This window comes from Semicossyphus pulcher, unplaced genomic scaffold, assembly GCF_022749685.1.
Source record: "Semicossyphus pulcher isolate SPU_LCO1_2020_fin unplaced genomic scaffold, fSemPul1.0.p SCAF_1, whole genome shotgun sequence".
Taxonomy (NCBI): domain Eukaryota; kingdom Metazoa; phylum Chordata; class Actinopteri; order Labriformes; family Labridae; genus Semicossyphus; species Semicossyphus pulcher.
In genome coordinates, this window is record NW_027211603.1 from 13776842 (window position 1) to 13800681 (window position 23840).

General features: G+C 41.4%; 2 protein-coding genes across 2 annotated transcripts; one reads left to right on the forward strand and one right to left on the reverse strand.

The window, feature by feature from the left end:
• The first annotated feature begins 1400 nt into the window (after positions 1-1400).
• Positions 1401-16100, forward strand: slc22a31 (solute carrier family 22 member 31). Its single transcript, XM_069687230.1, has 9 exons — positions 1401-1832; positions 5664-5767; positions 6659-6813; positions 10202-10370; positions 10925-11070; positions 13407-13515; positions 13616-13830; positions 14187-14298; positions 14715-16100. The coding sequence occupies exons 1-9, from the start codon at positions 1401-1403 to the stop codon at positions 15145-15147; spliced, it is 1875 nt and encodes a 624-aa protein (XP_069543331.1). The 3' UTR covers positions 15148-16100.
• A 351-nt stretch (positions 16101-16451) lies between these two features.
• On the reverse strand, positions 16452-23840 carry dpep1 (dipeptidase 1). The gene is made up of 10 exons (XM_069687308.1): positions 23713-23840; positions 23396-23522; positions 22228-22360; positions 21956-22106; positions 20517-20586; positions 19926-20102; positions 18340-18424; positions 18149-18224; positions 17909-18044; positions 16452-17280 (listed from the first exon to the last, which is right to left on the reverse strand). Exons 1-10 carry the CDS (start codon positions 23838-23840, stop codon positions 17104-17106), a joined length of 1260 nt encoding a protein of 419 aa, XP_069543409.1. The 3' UTR covers positions 16452-17103.

Here is a 23840-nt window from a genome sequence, read left to right on the forward strand (position 1 = left end):
ATAACTTAATATTACCAACTTAATTATACCTTAACTGTAATCGACAGTGCACTGTCAAAGGGCAGGAAAACCTGTTTGTTTGATGACTCGTCGCCTGCACATGCCGTCATCTCTCACACCACAGCTCCATGTGACTCGTGTCATTTACTTTTGGCTGCCTGAGTGTTGACTCTAAATGTAACATGAGCTTTAATGTTTCCCATCAGATGAGACAAATATAAGTCACCTGACGAGCCAGAAAATGTCCCAACAGATCCATTAATACCACCACACACAGTATGGTGGTATTACCCCACACAGTATCGGGTAACTTTACACTACACCCTGGTTAAAGCCGGGTTTATTTCCAGACTGAACAGACACGTATCCAAAACAAAGTAACATGTGCTTTACATTCAAATTAAAACACTTCAGACCACAAATGTAACCATGAGACTAAAAAGATATGGAATAAGGGAAGATATTATGTAAGTATATTGCAATATATACACCAATAAAGACCCATTAGAAAGGGTACAAAAAATGTCTTATTTTCACAGGTTTCAATGAAGAATTTTACTTTTTGTATTAAGATCCTTTTTATTTGTGGAAACAAATATTTCCACACGTCCTGGAAAAATATGATTTATGTCAAAAGAGTAAAATGTTATGTCCTTGATTTTCAGTCCTTTAATTTTAAACAGTAGGGAAATATTCGAAAGTCAATTCACTGATTGTAAGCAACTGGCTCAGTTAGGTCATGTTGAGGAGTACTAGCCTACTGGATGTTTGGGTCTGAAACTACCTGACAATTCGAGCGACGTTGAGAGTTTAATGTAACATGTTGTTGAATTGCATGATGGGAAATGTAGGATCCATGTTTTTTTCTAGCTTAACTCTGTGACTTTAAAAAGTAATGATATCTCAGTTTCTGCTGCTTTGATTTTTCCGATTTTTCCCCTGTTCTTTCTTAGAGCACAACATTAATATTATTATATTAACATCAATTAGGTCTTTAGACCTGCCTAGGCAGGGGAGTTCAGCTTTACTCATTCTTAGGTCAAAAATGATATTTTTCTCAAAGACAGGTGTATATAAAAATATAAAAAATGATTTGAAGCCTTATCATTTTACTTTGGATCCACGAGCTGCCAAATATTAACTCATCAAAGGCACGTGGACGCACAGATCCAAAAATATAACGATTAGTAACAACTGTCTTGTGTCTCACCTCGTAGTGCCTGTCAATTTAAGGGATCCTGGGTTGACAGGAATTAGTCACTGGGGCTGCCAAGCAGGTGTGTCATAGGCCAATCCCTGCACCCCGTGTAGTCTGACCCACAGATGTCTCCACCCTCCTCCTCGTGCGCATTACCTGCTGCTGCGCCGCGCGGCTGTGCAGTGCGCGCACTCTCCGCGCAATGGCCCCAGACTCATCAACCACCACCAACTCTCGCTTTCAAATGGATTATGAGACGAAGATTTTTCCTCACACCGGCGGTTATGGACGCTACAACCGAATCGTGGTCGTGTTCAGCTGGTTCCCCAACTTCGCCGTCATGTTGAATCTGTTCAGCGACGTTTTTTACACCCTGATCCCGGACTCGTACCACTGCAAACCCGACCCGCACCTCCTGCCCTCAACTTTCCTCCTCAGCAACTTCACCTCACAGGGATACCTCAACCTCACCATTCCCTGGGTGAACGGATCCGGGCTCAGCCACTGTGAGCTGTTCAAGTACCCATCCAACACCTCGGACTTTTCCGAAAATGTGCCCAGGCAGAGGGTGTCATGCACCAAAGGGTGGGAGTACGCCCATGTAGCGGGGCTCCAGAGCAACTTTGTCACTGAGGTAAGAGAGTGCAGGTCATCGTTCAAAGCTGTGAGAGAGTTCAGTTAAAGTTTGGACCAGTGAAGGGACACAGGGAAAAAGTAAAGTAAACTGAAATCTATCAGTGCAAAAATTGTGAAGGGGGCACAGCATTACATCATGAACAGTTTTTCTGAATCAAATTCAGCTGCAGGTTAACCATTGTATTAATCATATCACTAGTTAGGTGGTAGCCAACTGTCATATACTGAAGGACAAAGACTATCTAGAAAAAATGTCCCCGGTTGGTCACTTTGACAACTATTTTAATTTGTTGGCCTTGCTCCAACATGGTGGCTCTGAACTGGATTTGTTCCAGTTTCCGCTCATTAAAAGCAGTTTATCTCTGCTGGAAGCTTATGAGGCCATGGACACGGCTGTTCACAGCATGCAGTCAATATTTGCCCATGTTGAACACAGTTCAACCTCACACACAGTCTTTCACTCTCGCTCATCTGCTGTCTGGCACTCTGTTTCCCAGGGTGAGCAGTTAACAGCTGAACCAGGCAGTAGACAAGTTACAGTTTCTTAGACTAAATAAACTGCATAGATAAAAAAAAAAATCTATAATCTAAACTGACGTGTGGACCATGAGGTTAGCATTCTCTATGTTTCTGAGACTATAATATGGATCCTCTTCTCAAAATCTAACAAGTCGCCGTACAGACGATGGTTTCATGTCTTGTTGTGTAACTGCCTGTGATGATAAGCAGCAGGAACTCGTTTATCTTCACCTCAGTCTGTTTCTTTGGACTTCCGCTATTCAAGGATCCATCCCAGTCTGCAAATATTGATAATCAGATCTCACATGTGCGTGTTGCATCTGTGACCATGCAGTATTTTATTGAACACATTTAATAAAACATAAGCCGCATTTGATACAGTCTCTAAACCATAGTAATGAGAGTTTCTGTGACGAGTGGGGTAAGGTCATTATGGGTAATTGCCCCTCAACCTCTCCTCAGAGTATTCTCTGTGTATCATGGCTTCCAGGAAAAAGATACAGGCCGCAAGGAAACTTTTCCTCCTTTATGTCCCATGACAAGCTGCGGCGCAGGGAAGTCTGAGGCCTCCGTGTTCCTTCCTGAGACCCTGAACACCTCCTTCCACAACAACAGTTTCCTCTGCCATGACGTCGTTCAATGCGACAAAGGAAAAACTCAATAAAGGAAAAGTTGAAGAGATTACAATAGAGTTTATCACCTGGATATACACTTGATGGGCAAAATAACATAAATAGAAAGCAGGTGTTGGTCTATCTATCTTATAATTGTTTTGGATGTTGGTGAGGATCTAATTGTGACCAATGCACCAGCAGTTCAGACCACAACTATTTGGCCTCCTTGTACGGCTGAAATCAGGGTTGGATAACCAACTATGAAAAAACAGACCACTTCCCAGAGGCTCCAGATTTCCAAAGGCGCCTCTGTGTGGTGGTAGTTATTCTGTAGTTAAATTAACTTTATCTTTGTCTCAGAATGTAGAAAAACGTACAGAAATTTATCTTGAAGTGGACCTAGTTGTGCCAGAAGTCCTCACTCTGATTAATATGGGTCCAGCAGTTCCTGTTTGCTGCGAGTCCCTGTAACAAATGAAACTGGTTAGGTCTTTCATTTGTGTTATGTTGCCTTCAAAGCCTCCTGTTAAAAGTTGTAATATTCAGACCTCTCTCAAGGTTTAATATAATTTATCAATGTTCAGCTGCCTCACGTGTAACGGTTTTATTTTTGTCATTTGTTGAAGTTGTTGGCTAAAATCTACCGTCGCAAACAATGAAATGAATGTGTATTATGTGACGAGGAGAAGGTCTCAAGCACACAGCAGTTCTTGGAAAACTCATCCTGTAGTTACAATAAAGTAGAGCCTCAAAGTTCATCATACTGCAGCTTCATCTCTGACAGTTAAAGAAAATGCATAATGATTATTTGGGAGTATTACTGTACCTGTAATTTGTACAGGGTTGTCAAATTGTTACTATAGGTGTTCTAATACCAAAACCAGTATCAGAAATGCCTCATACAGTCTGAAGTGCGGAGCAAGTATGCTAGTTAGCTCTCATCCCATACCATAATTGTCTATAAGTAAACTGAAAAAGCAACTCTTTTCTTCTTTACAAATACAGTCTCCCTCACAGCTGTAAGATATGTTATGGCTGCAACAAGTATTTACTCTTTTAAGCTGGAAAATAACTGATGTTCGGTAAATTATCAAGTGACGATAACACTAACAGGAAGAGTGTATGTTAGCCAAAGCTAGCAAAATGTCAGCAGTTGTTGTTTTCACTTCATTTTAAGGCTGTGTTATTTTTTAATTTAAAGTTTAGATATTTAAAAAAGGTAAAAGCAGAAATTAAAGTAGTTTAATTTAAAAAAAAACAAAATAAAACTGTTTTTCTCAAATGCCAATGTTTCACAGACACAGGGCGTCAGGATGAGCAGAGAAGCTAATGTTAGCTTAGCTTGTTTGTAGTTGCTCAATTTGCTTTCAGATTGGAATTCCCTCATCCACACATCATCAGGGTCAGTATTGGAAAGGAAAAGGTAGTATTGGAACAGCTTTATTTATATTGCACTCAGCTCTCACCTATACAGCTGGAATTAAATGTGATGCTTTGATCCCAAACTTCGACGTCATGATGGCCTCTGTTAAATGCTCACAGCGGGAGAAGGGAGTGAGGGAGAATCTCTGGTACTAACCAGGCGGAAAGCTGCTGGTATGCTTTACTTTGAGGTCTACTTTGTTGTAATGTAATAAAACTGTCAGCAGACATCTTAACTCAATTAGGAAGGACATGATCTACATTCCTGCTTCCTCACAGAAATCTCTCTGTTGGAGACTTGACCGGTTGCCTGCTATTCTCAGCATGTTACAGAGTTGAATGAGGATGAATGCAGCATGTTGGCAACACGTTTTCCATGTCCCCTTTTTAAGCCTTTAATTGATTTTAGTTTGAGTCCCTGCTTTCCTGGTAGCCACATGTTTCTGATAACTGTTCCTTAAACTTGGTTAATCAGGTCTTTCAACTAAAATCAGATAAACATGAAAGAAATGAAAGATAGTGTTTGTTTCAGGGATGCTGTGATATAAGAAGTGTCAGACAACATAAAGCAGCCTATATTGTAAAAGTTAAAATCCCAGAGACAAACAGTAAGTAAACATGGAATCAGTCTCAGTGATCTCTGCTCCCGACAAATGAAGGAACACATTTTAAAGCAGGTTATGTCAACTCCACCGAAAAGGGCCATCTAGTTTGTTTTTATCTCATGTACACCACCCTGATGCCAGAAATACTCACTGAAGCACCTAATGTTTACTTGTCTGCTGAAAATAGTTCCCAACAAACGCACTGTGTACTTTTGTTTGAGTAACATTTGGTAAAAGCTACATTACACAGCTGTTTGGAGAATTTACTGAGACTATTCTGAGGATCAAACTAAATAGTTGTGACCTGAAGAGTCTTCGGTCAGAGTAGATTGGCTTGCGGCTGACCACAGGGTAGGGTATGGAACACTTATAAATGTTATTTATTTTAGCCTTTCCTTGGATTTGTCAGGAATACAGCCTAGAATAAATACAAATGTATTTATAAATAAAAATAAAGATCAAAAGTGCAGAACCCTTTAACCTTTTTAATATGTTAAAGCACTACGCTCTATGAAACCATGCTCAGTTTTTTCCAGTTGGTACAAGTTTTCTAATTGCCGCCAGTTAACCACATTTTTAATCCTTATCAAACGGCAGTGCTCAAGTTAGCATTGAGTTTTGTTTTGGTCTGAGAATGTGTCAGTGTGAGTCTTTGTCTTGTCCTTGCAGTGGAACCTGGTTTGCAGTGACTACTGGAAAATCCCTCTGCAGCATATTTGCTTCATGACAGGATGGATTCTGGGATACATCCTCCTTGGTACATTGTGCGACTGGTGAGTAAAAAACATGGTTTATATGGTAAAATATTTCACTTTAACGTATAGTGTTGATTCCTTGTTCATTTTCAAAATAACAATGGTGTCACTGCCCCCCTAAACTGTCAGCTTATATCCCTCCTTGAAGCTAGCACATCAACAAATTTAGTCAGTTAGCTTTACTAGCAATGCAATTCATTCAACCAGTGGCTGCTGTTGTGCGTAAACACTTTAATAACTTTATCTTTTTAGTTTTAAGCCTTAGCTAAGAAAAAAAGCTGCCTATCTAGCTAAGCTGGCTGTTAGCTTAGAACATTAGCATCAAAGGGATGAGCGAATGTTAGCAGTGTTAGCTAGCACCTGTTGGCTACACTGACTATAGAGAAAGTGTGTCTTTTTGCTCCTGACAGAGTTGTACGTCTTTCACCGAGCTATCTTTACACAAAATACTACAAAATAACTCAAAAGTGATAAACACAGCTCACAACTACCCAGCTATTTAGCCAGCTAGTCAAGTAGCATGTGCAGCAATGATAAGCCATATTAAAAATGTTAGGTTCGGTGTCAGCAATGTAGTTACTCTAGCTAACATGCTAACTGGCTATATCAGGTAATAGTTTTTGTGTTTACAGAGCAGGGGACTTGTTAAGTAAGTTATTGTTTCATAAAATTTTTTAGTTTTATTTGATGTTATTTGAAGTACTTATAAATTAAGTTTTCAACACTTTGGTCCTCCATGATTATACTTGTGCATGTTTTGTGACTCAATGTAGAGAAAAAAAACCCTGATTAAGGTCGAGAACAAGCAAATAAATGTATTTTCTGTAAGTTGGACAGTGTGTGGGAGTTTACTTGCATGTTTTGTGACATTAAGTCACACTTCTGTCATTTGTCAACGTGTGTTTTCAGGTTGGGTCGTCGCCGAGTTTTCCTCCTCTCCCTGAGTCTTTCCAGCCTGTTAGGGGTGGCCGTGTGTTTGTCCAGCAGTGCGGTGGTGTTCCTGCTGCTGCGTCTCTCTCAGGGTGCCATGCTCGCTGGGGTGTTTGTATCCTCGTACATTGCCAGTGAGTATCCTCCACACACACACACACATATAAGTAATCTCACTTATTCATCAGGTGAGCTTCTTTTAACCTTATTAACCAGTCAGTGTCTGTGGGTAAAGAAAAAACAACCTCAGCTTCCTCCTACGGATTCTTGATAAATTTTAGAGAATGCTTTGCGAGTCCTGCCTTGAGTCTCTGAGTCATTCGTTGGCACTGTTTTATGTGTTCGTCATGCTGTAGGCCAACGCCATTTCTCTGTTTTTATGTGTTACATGAAACTTTAATGTACAGATACAAATAATTATGAAGAGGCACAACACCAATAAACATGACTAAAGAAAAAATTAGCCTATAGGGGAAAGACACTAAAGTATTTTACATAATGATTTTGATAGTAATATTTTTTCTCTTTTAAAAGTTACATAAATGTTACATAAAGTCTCCTGTAATTAACCGTGGCCTTGTGATTTCCTGGTTAGAATAAAATGCAGTCACGCTGGATGCTACAAAGTAAGTTCCTTGAGACTGGCAGCATCTGCACAGTCATTAGTCACAGTTTGAGTACTTCACTTAGTCAAAATAAACATTCAGATTGTGAGATAAAAACTGAACTTAAAGTCCATATCTAACCTCTCTGCCTAGCTAACTGATTAACTATCTTTCCGTCAAAGGAAAAATCCAGTTATGCCCCTTCAGAAGCAAATTATAAATCCTGCTTATCTTACCATCTTATCTTTATTTCAGGAAACTCAAACAGCTGAAATCACATTTGATGCTTTTATTTCTGATGTCTAGAAGTCAAGAACAAGAACTCAAAGATAAAATAATGACAGAAAAATGTCTGTACAACAATTACTTCCCTGTGACAGGTGAACAGTTTTAATTCTATGGTTTCCATGTATTAGGAGATGGCAGGACTCTCACAGTGTCTCAGATATATCACTAATTCGATTCATATTTTCCTCTTTTTTATTTTTGTTATAATTCTTGTTTGTGTCCTGTGATACCAGTGTGAGGTTTACCTACAGAAACATGATCTTTAATTGTGGTTTGAGAGAGTGAAGATGCATGAAATGTTGTGGATGATATTGTATGGATTTGTTGGATAACCTTGTACAGCTTTTATCTTCAGTCTGTCATCAGATCATATCTAGGAGTCAGATAAGGCAGTTTATTATATTAAGATACTAAACACATACAGATGAAATCTACATTTGATAGAACACACAACCCTCCTAAAAGAATGAATGTACTTTCCAGGCCTGTTGGATAAACTTAAACATCCTTGGTTGTCCAGCTGAAAACAGGGCCAGGGCAAGGACAGAACAACAACAGCTGCAGCCACTGCTGCTGCTTCATCTTATTTATAATTAAGTCTGCAGTAATTGTTTGAACATTAAATTGTGTCATCTCTAGAGCGGCTCCTGACCTTTGCCTCTTTGTTCAGCGATTAACCAAAAGGCAATCAGTTTGATTATCAGACTATGTAACCTCGTCCTCTCAGGGGAGAAATATTTGTAAGTGCATTTAACTTAGAGGAAATACTGGGGCCTGAAACACCCCAACCTGGCGCCTAAAATGTACCCACAATAGGCACTCGACTATTCTTACGCAAGACAATAAAAACAATTTGGAGACAAATAACTGCCTCTCCAGTGAACACTCTTCTGATAATTATTCTGAACATGTTAATATATAATTGAGTTTTGTGCCTGGTTTCATTGCAGAGGAACTAGGTATATTATCACTATCATAAAAATAGTTTCATTATTGTCTCACGATGCAACACACTATGCACAGCAACAAAAAACAATCGCGATCAAAAGTCACTATCAAATCCTTTGAGAGTCTATTTGTGAAATCTGAAGCTGAATCATTAAAACTTCAGTCCTGAATGATTTGGTGACAGCTGCAGTCCCTGGTGGTAACAACACGCACACTCCTTTAGCAGCTACTTAAACAGAAAACAACTGGTGCGTCTATTTATAGCGCAGCCAGACAAACTGTTGTTGTTGTTGTGATAGTAAATAGGTCTGATTTTCATTGCTCACATGGCACAAGTAGTTTTTCACAGTAAAATACAGGAAACACTTGAGTGCACTCTGCATTGTGTCCTCAGAAGTCCCTGGACATTTCAAGACAATTTGCATCCTGTGCAGGAATACTGGGCCCAGATACTAGGCACAATGAAAACCACTATAAAGAGAAGCACACAGAATATCAAATGCATTGAATGGCTTTTGCTGAAAAATGGCTATTGGGAAAATGCATCACTAAACACATTTCCTGTTAGCTGCAAAAACAACTGATACATTTATTAAACCGTATAGAGTCTACAAATAGTATATTGCGTGAAATAGTGACACAGTTTTGTAGTTTTTTTTAGCAATGAATCATGCTAATTGGATGATTCTTGCTGTCGGCTGCATGTTTACGTTACTCTCCCAAGCTTGCAGCATTGCCGTCGCGTGGGCTCATGTATGATGGACTGGCAACGCTGTGTTGTGCCGAGCTCTGACTGACAGCAGGCAGCTGGTCGGTTTTTCTTTACTCCTACCTCTCAGCTGTCCTCCTTTCATGGGCTCTCTAGTTTACTATCCCACCCTCGCTGCTGAATCTTTGGCGTCACTTGTTCAGCGGGGAATGTCTCTATGCTGAGACGTCTCTGGCTGGTGGGGATGCATAGCTTAACAAATACAGTGCATTTTCTTCCAGGAACTGTCTAAATCAAGAGTGGGGCCGCATAGGAATGTATTTTTGTTAGCTTTAGTAGAAACTGGACACATTCCTGTGTGGGAGGAGATGGTCCTAGGTACATTCCTCTAAGGTCAAAGTTAGATTGAGTCCAGATTTTGTTGGGCTGGTTGGGATTAGGGCCCCGGAGAAATGCTTCTCAATGATGTCCTGCCAGCGCTGCTCCTCCTCAGAGAGGAGAAAACAATTGCAGGACAGAACTGAACGCAAGCAGGAAGTGAGCTCCTCGTTTTCCCTCTTTCCCCCCTCCTTCCTCTCTGAGCTCGCAGAGGAAGGAGGTCAAAGTTCAGGAACAACTCAGACAGCTGGTCAAGCTCCCAAACAAGCTTACATCAATAGCAAAGGTTAAGAGGTGCTTTATCTCCGAGCAGCTTTATCTAGCCTGTTGAACCTTGCATTTGGGGTTTTTCCAAAGATGCAAATTTTTCCAACTAGCAAACGCTGTGTAAAGAGGCTGTAGTAAGAGAAAAAGAGGGAAGATTCCAGGTCAAAGACAATTTGACATACAACATACTTGACTACCAGTAGTCTTATGCATAAGAGGTTCGTGTCCTGACAGGAAATGGATTCGTTTTGGACACATGTATTAGTTTTGCTTCAGCCTCGTTGTAATGCTGCCTGTGTCTCCTCTCTCTGTTCCCACCTCTCTCAGGGCTGGAGCTGTGTGACCCTCCCCATCGTCTCATGGTCGCCATGATCAGCGGCTTCTTCGCCGTGTTCGCAGAGCTGCTGTTGCCGGGCATCGCTGTTCTGTGCCGGGATTGGCCCATTCTCCAGGCTGTGGCCACTTTGCCTCTGCTCCTGCTGCTTTCCTATTGGTGGTGAGTCAGTGGGGTAAATAGGAAGACACATTATTTGTGTATGTGGGGAAATATTAAGGGCAATAAGTTTGTTTATTTGCAGTGGTGCTTAGGGGTACCAGTCCCACATTGTGACGCAGTTTGATTTTTTTTACCTGTCTGCAGTTTGGAGTTTGACTTTTTTAAGCTCACTGCTTCTAGCTGCCACAACTGAATTCACATGTAATCACACATTTTTCTAGATATAATCTTACTTATAAAGTCCTTGTGAACACCATTAAACTCAGTTTAGTTATTTGTTCAGGGAGTCTCAGTACTCAGATCTCAGACCCTGAATATAAATGACCAATATTCAACAAGTAAATTCAGTCACACAAAGACATCAAACATACAGACACGCTTACTCAAACAATATATATTATATAATCCTATTTAGTCATTTTTTATACGAGGAAAAAAGGGGAGGAAAAACAGTTTGTTCCTGTGTTCACCTTCTCTTCCTCTGTGCCGATGTTACAAAGAATGTTTGGGCTCTGTATCTCTGTGAGATATGATAACACAGTTGTTTTCCTCAGCTGTGCGTCAGTGTTTCCTGAGTCTCCTCGCTGGCTGCTGGCCACAGTTCAGATCCCGCAGGTGAAGAGGAGCCTACAGGAGTTCTCCACCAGAAACGGCATTTGTCTGCGAGATGAAATCTACCCTGGTGAAACGCTGCTGTCAGGTATACACACATTTACAACTGTATTCATACACAGGCCCAAACTGGTCTCAAAGATTTTATTTCATGATAAAGTTTAAAAACTGTTTCATTCATAAACTCTTCAAATCACAAAAGACACAAGTCTCTTATACTACATTTAGAGTGAATGCCAGATGAAAGGCTTTTATATTCTGGATTTGAACAACATGAAAGGAAAACTTGTTTTTCTCTTGATATAAAACACAAAAGCAGAAGATCCAAACTAGGGATGCACGATATTGGATTTTTTGCCGATATCCGATACGCCGATATTTTACAACTCATTTAGCCGATTACCGATACCGATATTTTTTTCCCGCACACCTAATTGCAGAGATCATCAACTCTCTTCTGTATTGGAATTAGCGTACAGTATAATGGTGATACTCTTATCAGATTTGTTACAGCGGTCGGGGTGACGGGTCTTGAGATGGTTAATCAAGTTTGTAGTGTTGAAAGACTTTGCCTTGGCTCCTCCTCGCAGCACCGAAGCTGAGCAGTCTTTGCAAATAGCAGTTTTGCTCTCTATTTCGGACAATTTGAAAAACTTCCACACCACGGACATTTTGGCTTCTAACTCTCTCACGCCGGGAACACACCGGACGCCTGAGCGCCGCGAATAGCCCCGGAGCGGAGCCCATGTCCTTTCGGCGCCCATGTTAACCTATTGTGTCGTTCACACCAGACGCGGCGCGGCGCGCACCTCCGCGTCCGGCTCGCACCCTGCAGCGATCGTTTCAGCGTCTGGTCTATTTTTTGCGCGAGCCGCGAGCGATCGCGTCAATCCTGGCAGGAAGTCACACATGAAACAATGAGAGAATCCAATCCAATATTCAAAATTTAAACAATTTTCAAAATAAAACACCGCGATTGACAAATGCGATGTTATATTTGTGTGCTTTTATATATTTGTCAGTATCTAAACAGAGCGCTAGAGAGATGAAGATACACACAGACACAGACACAGGCACACAGGCACACACAAGAAAGAGAGAGACACAAAGTGGACTGGCTATAGGGGGTGCGGGTGGGGTGTCAAAACACACACGCAAACAGAGAGAGAGAGCATGATGAAAACATGAAAACAGCTCCAAATGTGAGTAAACGACAGCTGAGGAGCAGAGGCGCTTGTCGACCGGCGCGGAGAAATGCGCGTCTGGTGTGAACGGAAGTGCTCCGGCTCGCGCGCGATTTTCGTTGCGCGGCGCTTCACAGCGCTTCGGCATCCGGTGTGTCCCCGGCGTCATGCTGCAGGTAGACACACGTGACGTCATCACGCTGCACCGCGCAGGTCTTCTTCGCGCCGGGGACATTATGCCGAGGTGGGGCATTTAATCAAGTATGCAGCAGCCCATTATTTTATCGGTTAATTATCCGATAGTTCATTTTTAAGCCAATATCGGCCGATAACGTGCCGATAATATCGTGCATCCATAATCCAAACTAATAAACTCACTTCAACACTTGAATTTTTACCTAAAAGAACCTCTAAACCGAACAGATAATAAATACTGTTTTACCACATATTAGGTTTGGTGATATTTCCATCAGTTACAGAGATTATAACATTTCAGCTCACCTGTTTAACCTGAAAGCAGTAGTTCAAGCCTGTAATGATGTTAGGGTTTGTTGGTTTGAAGTCTAAGAGCGAGGACTCAGTCCTCATGAATTCTGTATCATACAGTGATAAAAGAAAAACGTCCGGTTTGAGTAGATTTCAGTATGACTTGTTTCTTTATTCATTTTTCATTTTAAAATATTCTTCAGTACATCTTCAGTACGTTGTCCCATTTTAACATGTCAGAGATAAGAGCACAGGAGTATAAGAGCCCATTGTTGGAACATTTAACATGCAAATCCAGTAGTTTGCAGAGTAACGTAACACCAGCACTGTTTGAACTTTCAAGCCTGTTAAACTCTGACCACACCTATTATCCGTGATGGGTGTGGTCTGTCATGTAATCTGTTGAACCTGTAACCAAACCAAACAGTGATGTCGCAGGGTCCTGGTGTACACATGTACTTCATTACAGCAACGTTAAAACTCTGGGGGTCAGGAAGAACTACATTTGTCTTTATGAGAGTCCAGGATGAGCCAGCTTTACCAGGACCTTTTTAGAGCCTTAACTTGATTTGCCATTTAATTAAGTTCCCAGACTTTTTGAATCCAACTATAGATTATTTGCAATTGTATTCAAACAAATCAACGTTATCCCTCCTGTTAAACACAGCTGAAATACACCAAGCCTGAAACATTCGCTCGTTGGTTGTACACTGAATTCTTCACGGGTATTTTCCATCCTCTTGTTTGTTTACAGAGATTGATTCAGCCTACGGAGAAGACTGTCAGCCGAGGTACTTTTCAGTTCTGGAGCTGCGTCGGACTCGTGTCATCTGGAAAAACTGTCTCATCCTTAGCTTCACACTGTGAGTTTTTATTATATGGGTGAAAAGTTCACAAGACTTAAATTTACCTTACAAATTTACTTTTCATGATATTAACCTAACTCTCTTGTCTGTCCTCCAGGTTCATTGGAACGGGAATCCAGTACTGTTTCACCAGAAACCTGCACAGTTACTCCACCAACTTCTACTTCAGCTACTTCCTTCGAGTGATAACTGGAGCGCTGGCCTGCATCTTCATCTGTGTGTCTGTCAATCACTTTGGCCGGCGTGGCATGCTGCTGCTCTCCGCCATCATCACTGGACTGTCATCGCTGCTGCTGCTCGCCCTCACACAGTGTAAGTTTCAGTGTAACAACAGCAAGGCAGTCATCATGTAAAGAAACCACATTTAAGGAATGTAATGGTGACTGTTGAATGTTTGTGAAGTTAGAGTTAGAGTCAGGGTTTTAAAACAACTTTCTTTAGGCTAAGAAAAAACAGGACGGATCTTTTTTGCTTGCTAAAATGAAGGAAACACTGTAGATCATTTTGCCCGACATGGAACTTGATACGTTTTAAATCCTTACGCAACCTCTCCCTTACTCTTGATGATGAAATGCTTATGACTTGCATATGATACAGGTATCTCTAAAATAAGTTGAAAGGTTGGTTTTATACATATAAATGTAATAAGTTATCTTTTTACGTGTCAGATCTGCGTGGAGGCCTGGTGTTGGTGCTCTCTGTCGTGGGTCTGCTGTTCTCTCAGGCTCTCGCCATGCTCAGTGTGTTCTTTGCCTGTGAGGTGATGCCCACCGTGGTTAGGTAAGTGTCAAAGTGACGAAGTGATGAAGGTGCTGATGTGTTTTACTAATTGTCAACAAAGCCAGGAAAAGACTAAAACAAACAATAAATTAAGCCTTAAAGAAATAGTCCCTGTGCGGAAGGGGACTGGTATAGCTTATTTTTGAATGTGTATAACTCCGCCGCTAAAAATAGTCCCTTACAAATCTCAATTTACTCCAGTTTGAGTAACATTTGTTGATAACTAAAGTACCCAGCTGTTTTAGGAAATGATTAAGCCTTACTAAAATATGAAACTATAGATTTTAAAAGAGTTGAAATTCATATAAAAGGAGTGTTTAACACAAGATATAAAGGATTATCTAATCATGACACCCTGACACCTCCTCCTGATCGTTTTTATCCTCCTCTTCCTGCCCCTCTCTCCCCTCCGTCAGAGGTGGTTGCCTCGGCCTGGTGCTTGCAGCCGGCTGTGTCGGCATGGCCGCCTCCTCCCTGATGGAGCTCCAGAACAACGGCGGCTACTTCCTCCACCACGTCATCTTCGCCTCCTTCGCCGTCCTCTCCGTTCTCTGCATAATGCTCCTGCCTGAGAGCAAACGCAAGCAGCTCCCAGACTCCCTGAAGGAGGGCGAGAGTCAGCGGCGGCCTCCTCTCTTCCTGTCCCGGCCCGACAGGGACAGCCTGCCGTTACTGTGCGCCCGGCCTCCTTTGTCGGAGTACAACCCGGATAACTATTCCCGTTTAGTTTCAGCCACCAGGAAGATGTTGACTAAAGATAATTTGCCATATAGGATCGCTGTGCCCTCTCACCCACCTCTGCTGTCAGACAGTGAAACTCAGGAGACTCTGAAAGAGGTCGTATCCTAACTCCTCATCCTCCTCTGTACAGACTTGGATTATCCCTCTCCCTTCTTCTAGAAGTACCTCTACAGAACAGACCGACTACCATCATCCTTCGGCTCATTACTGTCTGAGACACTGGCTTTTAATAACGCAGCTGAAGAAGTCGACTGTGATCGGATACAATGCCCTCCAGAGCAAAGGCTCTTTTAATTTCTGCAAGTTTCAGTAATTTCCTGTTGTTTTTTACACTTGAAGCCGTTACGGTGCTGTGGCATTTTTCTCAAATGGATTCAGGTAATGCACCAGAAAACAGAGGCCTTCTTTATTATTATTTTTTAAGCCAAACCACTGTGAGGACAACAAAAGTCCCCTTTGACAGCAAACATTTTATAATCTGGCTGTTATGGAGCCTTAAAATCACTTCAGAAATGGTCACACTGCTCATCCGTTTCGAGGCCTTCAGACCAAACTGTCCCCGTTTTCACCAGACTGCGCATTTAATTGCGCGGCAGCTGTTGGTCATGTGAGCAGCAGCCCTTTGTCCGTCTATTAGTAACTCATGCACTTTTCATTAAGTCTGTCAGTCTGATTCAGCAGCAGCGTCTCAGTGCGGAGAGGATCCCGAGGAGTGCCACGACACACAAGACCGTCTCACACGGTTGTTGCAGAGTGTTGTACTTGTAATGCACACTAGAGGGAGCTAAATGATGCACTGGTGTTTGAACATGATGAGAGATATTTATCTGGCAGTTTCTGTGATTGTTTGTGCCACTACTACTTGAGCTTTTTATCCAAGTGTTTCACTCAGAAGTATTATGAAAGTGTTTGGATATGATCTGTGTGTGTGTGTGGGGATTACAAGAGGATAAAATACTGTCTGTACTGAAGCTGGAAAAACAAAGTTAACCCTCCCTTTGTCTTGTAATGATTAATAATTGCATCTTTTGAGTTATAATATAAAAAAACGATGCACTGAAATGAGCCAATCTTAACTGAAGGGCATTATTGTATTTTCTCAATGACTGTCTAACAACACATCCTGATTCTTCTCTCCTCTCACCTGTTTGTCTTTAATATGTAATGTAAAGGAGTGAGGACACTCGGCCTGTTAACTGTTACTGAAAGGATGTCGCACTCCTCAAGGTTGCCGTGTGTGTTTGTGTGTGTGAGAAAAATACACAATGTGATCCGCCTTCAGGAGTCATCATTGTGTAGCTTACTGCAGTGGTTTTATAAGAGTACCTTCATTGAGTGAACATGCTGTTGTGTTGATTGAAGGTCCTTTCAAACAAACTAATATCACCTTTTTACTTGTTAAACCTCTTTCAATACTTTCATTGTCCTTGATTATGAAACCTTTAGTAAGTAGGACATACATATGTGTGAAGGTCCTGACTCATCCAGGTCACGGTGAAATAGGGCACACATAATTTTCCTACTCAAAGTGAAGCAGCTTATCTGTAAATTCAATTCAAAACATGCAAACCAGCACAGGTACAGCTGGAGTAGCCACAGACATTTATTAGGCATTTCCCTCTTAGACCACTAGATGGAGCTGTTCTGTTAAAAGAACAACGGCCATGTCCTGTCCTGCTTCCTGTGAAAATGTCAGCATGCCGATGTAAAGGAATATGTGTTTATATGCGTGTGCATTCAGATAACGTTTCTGGGGCTTATTCCTCATGTCATTGTTGTTACACACCAACATTGCAGACACACATAAAAAAAAAAGCCAGAGTATTCAATAAACTCAACTTGGTCCGACGTGATGATCGTTGTGCCGTTGTCTTAGTTGTCATGACTACGGTTGTACAGTTTAAGGCCACTTTCAGTAAAGTAAAGCAGAAAGCCATTAAAATTGGAAAAGAAACTAACTTTTAAATGACATTCAGAGGTTTTCAGATATTATTAGAAGTCATGGTAAAAATCTTTCAGTACATACATCACATTCATACATCAGTTGAAACAATAAGTGGCCCACTAAGCTGTTACTGTGATCAGAGCCTGGAGAGCCAGCGTGAGCAGGAGGGCCAGAGTGCCGAGCGGACGGACAGCTCCTGAGATTTGGTAACCGTGGCTCGTCCTGCACGAGTTCTTCACCTCGTCATATGGTATGGGAACATCATCTGGCTTGGTGTTTTTTAGATCGTCACGTACCTGAAGCACAGAGAGGAGGCTGTCAGGCAGCAGCACAGAGAGACACTGAAGCAGGTGTCTGTGGTCACTCACAGGGCCCACCAAAGATTCAGCTTGATTGTGTTTGATTTTATGACTCCAGTCATGTTTTTATCGACTGATTGACTTTTACTTCACATTGCTGCAGCTACCATGAAGGTACAGGAAGAGAATAATGGATTGTTTACTGAAAAGTGATGTAGTGATGTCATATATTGTTATTCCCAGGATAAGTTGGGCACATCAGTGGAACTATATATTCAGTATGACTTTTTATTACCCAAATGGAAACAGATTTTCCTGTATGTATCTATGTCAGCACACAGTAGCCTCGAGTTGATGTGAACCCTCTCAGGCTGTATATCTAGAAACCGTTCTATTCTCTACAATATATCACTTGTGATAATTAAAATAATGTGGCCTTACATCCTCCCTGCCCGGTCAGACTTAGTGTCGTCCACTATAACTAAAACATTTGAATAAAAACTAGAGGAGTTCCCCTTTAAGTCAAAAAATAACGTGTGTGGCTGCAAAGGATGCAAAGCAAAACAGATCAGTCACAGTTATGTGAGCGTGTGTGTGTGTGTGTGTGTGTGTGTGTGTTCCTCACCTTCTCAACCTCTTTCATGACACGGAGCAGGTTGTTTCCCAGAGCCGCTTTCACCTCCGCATCAGTCCAATTTCTCCTCAGCAGCTCAGCCACCAATTTGGGCACCTTGGACACGTCCTCAAGACCCTCTGGAAGTCTGACAGGAAGACATGCAATGAAAACCATATTACTTCCTGGTGTACTTTTTTCAATGTTATTGTTTTAGTCTTTTAAGTTGATATTGACATGTTTTGCATTCACCTTGTAACCCCGTCATAATCTCCACCAAAGCCAATGATGTCGGCCCCGCCCACTCTCTTTATGTGGTCAAAGTGATCTGTGACGACAGCAGTAAAAACGTTTACGCAAAGTGGATGGACACACAGAGACTAATAAAGTGTAATATTCAACCAGGGTTAACTGAAGTCGTCATGGTCATATCAGTCGTTTACCAGCAACGTCTGAGAGCTTGGCGGTCTTGCTGCAGGTCACATAGTCGTTGTAGAAGTTGATCATAACGATTCCTCCTGTTTGATTCTGCAGAGACAGACAGGATGTTACATGACTGCGTTGTTGCTTCCTATAGATGAGGGTTTCTGGGTCAGTAAGTTTTCGTCGTTTCTGATTTGTTTGGCAGAAGACACTCTGTTGAGACTGAAAGTGCAGAACATGAACAGAGAGGGACATGACCTGGGCCAAGAGACACATATAAAGTCACAGTGACAGACGTACATGAGGGTGTTGACCTCTGCTTTGTTATCTTTGAGACTCGCTGTCCCCTGGTTATAACTGAATTGCTTTTTATCGCTTTGTTATTTTACGGTGCATCATGATACCTCTTTTGTTCTTATTTACTGTTTTATTGCTTGTAGCCTGGAAACTACAATTACGCATGCATCAGTTGAACTGGACACGAACTGCTGATTTACCATAAAGACCATTTATAGGTGCACTATCTCTGAGAAGTAGCAGCAAAGGTAGGACGTGTTATCAAAAGGGATTAACAGCTGGTCGTTTTACTGTAGTCAGGCCATCTAAGGCTTCTCATACCTCTCATATACAAATGACTTTGAATATTAGAGGCAGAAAGTAGCTCAGTAAAAGTTACTTTCATTTTCTGCTACTTTACATTTCAATGTCTCGATTCAGAGCAATATGAAGATCTTTAAAGTACATCTGTTTTACCACAAAGTCACATGAACATATAATAGGAATATAAAATACAACAAATTACAAGTTAAACCAACTTTTCCCGATCTTTTTGGATGTGACCCCTTTACAGAAGAGTCTTGGCGTTTTTGCTTTATTTATAATATTAATCAAGTTTGTCAGCTGCACCAGGAGGGTAGTTCTCATCTAAAGCTCTCAGATTGTTTCATCAACAGTTTTAGATAAAAAAAGGTATATATATATTTAACAATTTTAATAAAAAGGAAATATAGGGGCGCTGGTTTAGCTAAGTTGGTAGAGCAGGCGCCCATTGTACCCCTCGTCGCACTGATCGCAGGCTTGACTCCTGTTCTGCCAACTATTTGGTGCATGTTTTCCCCCTCTCTCTACCGCCCACATTTCCTGTCTCTCTTCAGCTGTCCTGTCTAATGAGGCAAAAGCCAAAAATGTAGCACACAGTTGTGAAACCAAATGTTTTTAACTTTCAGATTCCATTAAACTTCTTAAAACCCTTCAGATTTATCTTATGAGGCCTGAAGGGGCTTCACCCCTAATTTAGCAACGGGACTTAACTACCTCACTGTAAGTTGTTAAAACATGCATTAAAAAAATCAGCATTAAAACTCTACTAAAGTCATATCACTTTTATTCTGCATAATAACCACTCTTGCTACTAGAATTCTTGGCATGTTTGTACAATGTGTAACTGTTGCTTAAAGGACATAAATCCGTCTTCCTCCACTGTCCTGCATACGTCTTGCTTCACTCTTCAGCTATGTGATTGTCCAGCTGCTTCCACTATTTTCCTTATACTTTCTGTCCTCTAGCCTTGAATCCAAACTACAAACACACACACACACACACTCACCACTCTCCTGAGAACATCATCAGGGACGTTCCTCTTGTGTGGACACACAGTGTAGGCGGAGGAGTGGCTGAAGATGACCGGAGCTTTAGACATATTCAGCACCTGGTTCATCACTGCTACGGTCACATGAGCCAGGTCGATCAGCATCCCCAGACGGTTCATTTCCACAACCAGTTGCTGTTGTAGGCAAGCACACAGGATTTTTATGATCTAAAATGATGTTAAATCATTATTTTTCTTTTATTTCTGTCAATAGTTTTGCCCTCTTTGTGTAATAAATATAATTATTGAGACACCTCATGTGTCAAGCAAGATGAACAGTGTAAAGAAAATACTACTTTAGGTATTACATTGTTACTATTATATTTTAGAGGAATATGTCCTTGTTTTAATTGATAAGACACACCTGTCCTTCATAAATGTGTCATTGAAATTGTGAGAACATGCTTTTCCATGTTAACACCCCTCTGAAGTAATCCAGTTCGGTAATGCCTGTCATAAAACTGAGCAGGAACACAGCTTTATGGACACTAATGTGTAACTTATTCCACTATTATGAAACAAGTCACCCATCCCTGCTTTAACACTGACCTTGCCAAATGGAGACAGTCCGTTGTGTTCAGATTGCTCTGATCCAGTATCAACGAGCCAGTTATCCGCCCTGGAGATACAAAAACACTGTTCCCATGAAAAAGACCAAACTTTTGTTTAACAAAGTAAGAGCAGGAATCACATTTCTAACCTGGAAAATACATTTAAATACTTTACATGAACTTTATTCCCAGGCAAATTTGGGGATTTGAAAGCCACATGCTTTAACCGCAGAAGTGAACGACAGGTGTGTTAACAGATACAGTTTCAGTTTTCTTTGTTTCCTGAAGTTAATTTGATCCGAATGAGCCAGCTGCAGTGACAGCAGCGTAACTCAGTGATGCATTTCAGTATCAAACCGTTTATTCCAGAGAATCTGACCCTGCTGCCCGCAGAGCATAAACCACCTGCAGGAATCCCCCATACTCTCCACAACGCCACCTGAACTGACCATGACGTCTGATGCTAATCCATCACACGGATACATCCAAGCTTTACTGACAGCTCAGGTAATAAATCCAGATAGTAGTGATTAAATAAACACACGTTTGAGCCCTATGTTGAATATTTTAAAACGAGCTCCAATACTAATGAAGGAGCAGTCACTGACACTTTTCTGTGAAGTACTTTTACTTTGAAACTATTAAATGGTCCATCCTGTGAGACGTTTTGCTGACGTTAGCTGGTTATGTAACAGACTTGAATTTATACTGAAGCCTCCATGAGCTATAAAAATAAATGAGACCATCAGTGAGAAGATAAGATTATTTCTATGTAGTTATTTTTAATGCCTGTTACCAGTGCCACAGGGTCGGCGTCAGACGAGGTGATATAAAACACGCATTTTCACCGTGAGCGATACGTTTGACTGTTAAAAGGAAGCACGATGACTTCTTTAATCTGAAAACACAACTTGCTCATGTATCTGACGAGATCAGCATAAGACAAGATGTACTGTTTTGTCCATAGAGGTCACAAAATGAAAGTTCTTCACAGCAGCTTTCAGTAACATTTACTGTGCAGGACTTTTACTTCTCATAATACGTGGACACAACACACAGATACATGCACTTGTGTGACGCTTTTATACTTGTTGTAAGATCTTACATATGAACAAAAGTGCATCAGTGCAAGTTATTTTCTCCTAATCTGCAAAGTTTTAATGATGACTGCCTTCATGAAGGTTCTACTCCCCATTTACTGAATCAGACCTCTCTTTGTCTTTGTAAGCTGGTTCGGCTCCCTCATCCTCAAAGGACACTGATGCAGGACTTAAAGACTTAAAAACTCATGTGTCCCTGCTGCTTTAACATGATATTCATATTGTTTATTGATTGCTTGATGGTTTCTTTGTTACTGCATACTGTCAAAAGATTGCCAGGTTGAGAAAACAAACTGATTCTTGACGTCGCTGTTTGATGGCATGAGTCTGCTCTTACCAGGGCGTGTTGCAGGAGTGTGTGAGTGTCAGGTAGCGGACCCCCAGATGGTACATGGTGCGCAGGGTGCCCAGACTGCTGTCTAGGGAGTGACCCCCCTCCACCCCGATCAGACTGGCTGTCTTCCTCATGGTGAAGGCCGTCATGATGTCTGTGTGGTTGCAGACATGAGAGACGGAGGGTGAATCAGCAGAGAAGCAGACGCATGTTTGAGCTGAGGAGAAGTGACGGAGCGTTTCAAATGTGTCTGAAATTACGGCTTTAGGTCGTACCTGCACTACTGGTGGCAAACATGAAGGTTTCTGGGTAACTTTGACACATCCTGTGGACCACATCGATCTGCTCCAGCGTTTGTCTGACTGCATCTTTGTACTGAGTGTCACAGGGAACATACGCCGACCAGAACTGAAGGAAGAATAAAGAATGTTTACCAGAACAGCTGTGAGGCGAGCGAAAGATGTTTTTATTAGAACCACAAAACTTTTATGGCTTGAAATAGCTTGATAAAGCCTTTGTTAGACCAATTTGTGGGTGTGGTTAGTCTGGAAGCTCTCAGTTAATTTTTGATATCGAAAGCGGGATCATCAACACGTGTAAACCAAAATGGCTCTGGTCTTATAACCAATGAGAGCAAGAGAATATAAGACACAGCGGTGGGCAGCCAGGCGAGGTCGCTAGTTTAAACATTTAATTCATATCATTTCTAGCTCAACCTTATTCATAAATGTTTTGCATGTTCGTATTAAGTAGGCAACACCTCCATTTGAACGTAGTCAGAACTACAGTCCGGTTTGTTTAATAACATTCATATTGGTTCAAACCTTTGATCTTGGTGTTCAGGAGAAACAACGCTTAAGCCCGCCCCATATTAGACAAACCGCTGTGATTGGGTGGCCTTTAATCTGACGGAAATAAAGGCCATCAAATGACCTCCACTTTTACTTTGAAACGTTCAGCAAATGGCCCATCCTTTGAAACGTAACCGCTGGTCATGAAATAGACTGGAATTTATACTAATGCCTCTAAATGACCTACATAAACAATGAGACCATCAGTGAGAAGATAAATTATTTCTATTAAGTCATTTTTAATGCCTGTTACCGCTGCCAGCGGGTCGGTGTCAGACGAGGTGATTTACAGCATGCTGCCGAAACTGCCTTTGCAAACAGCTGTGATTGGCCTGACCTGAAACAGGGCGGCCTGTAATCTGACTAAACAGTAGAGACACTTTTAAATAGTTTCACATGCTGATGATGGTTAGGTAATATGTTTTTTTTGCTATGGACAATTTCTTATGAACTGGTGAAAAAGTATCATTATTCATATCAAAATGTTTTTAAGCTTATTTGTATATTTTTGAAGCAGAGATTAAAGGTATCTGCCGGGCTCGCAAGAACCACATGATCTTTAGACGCCCAGTACATTTTGTTCTGTTTGTACCTGCGCTCCCAGCCGTCCCTCCTTGATCTTAGGGATGTTGGTGTGTGTTGTGCTCAGGGTGTTAAGATCCACTTTGTTGAGCTCATTGTTGAACTGCTTACGAAGTTGCCAAGGCAGGTCGTTATGTCTGTGAGATCATAAAGTCAGAGATCAGTCAGGCACTGAGGCTCTCCAACACAGTGTTATCACAAATTATGATTACACAGCAGGAGAACTATGAGCACACATTGCACAAGATATTAATTCCAGATGTGAGCCTTTACAGTGTTTAAAACAGCACGTTAGACTTCTCCATGCACAAAGAGGTTCTCACTTACCCATCAATGAGCGGGGTCTCAGACATCAGCTGCAGAGCTCTGGTCATGTACGGGTCATCAACCGAGCTGACGACACAAGAGCTGACCCACAGTGACAAAAACACGGCTGAGATAACCTGTGACAACAT

Coding starts and splice junctions, on each gene's coding strand:
- slc22a31 (XM_069687230.1), top strand. CDS start 1,401: ATGGCCCCAGACTCATCAACCACCACCAACTCTCGCTTTCAAATGGAT. Junction 11,071..13,406: donor TGGTGAAACGCTGCTGTCAG/GTATACACACAT, acceptor GTTTGTTTACAG/AGATTGATTCAGCCTACGGA. Junction 13,831..14,186: donor GCTGCTCGCCCTCACACAGT/GTAAGTTTCAGT, acceptor TTTACGTGTCAG/ATCTGCGTGGAGGCCTGGTG.
- dpep1 (XM_069687308.1), bottom strand. CDS start 23,840: ATGTTGTCACAGGTTATCTCAGCCGTGTTTTTGTCACTGTGGGTCAGC. Junction 20,587..21,955: donor CACTCCTGCAACACGCCCTG/GTAAGAGCAGAC, acceptor TTGTATCTCCAG/GGCGGATAACTGGCTCGTTG. Junction 20,103..20,516: donor GACTGTCTCCATTTGGCAAG/GTCAGTGTTAAA, acceptor TGCCTACAACAG/CAACTGGTTGTGGAAATGAA.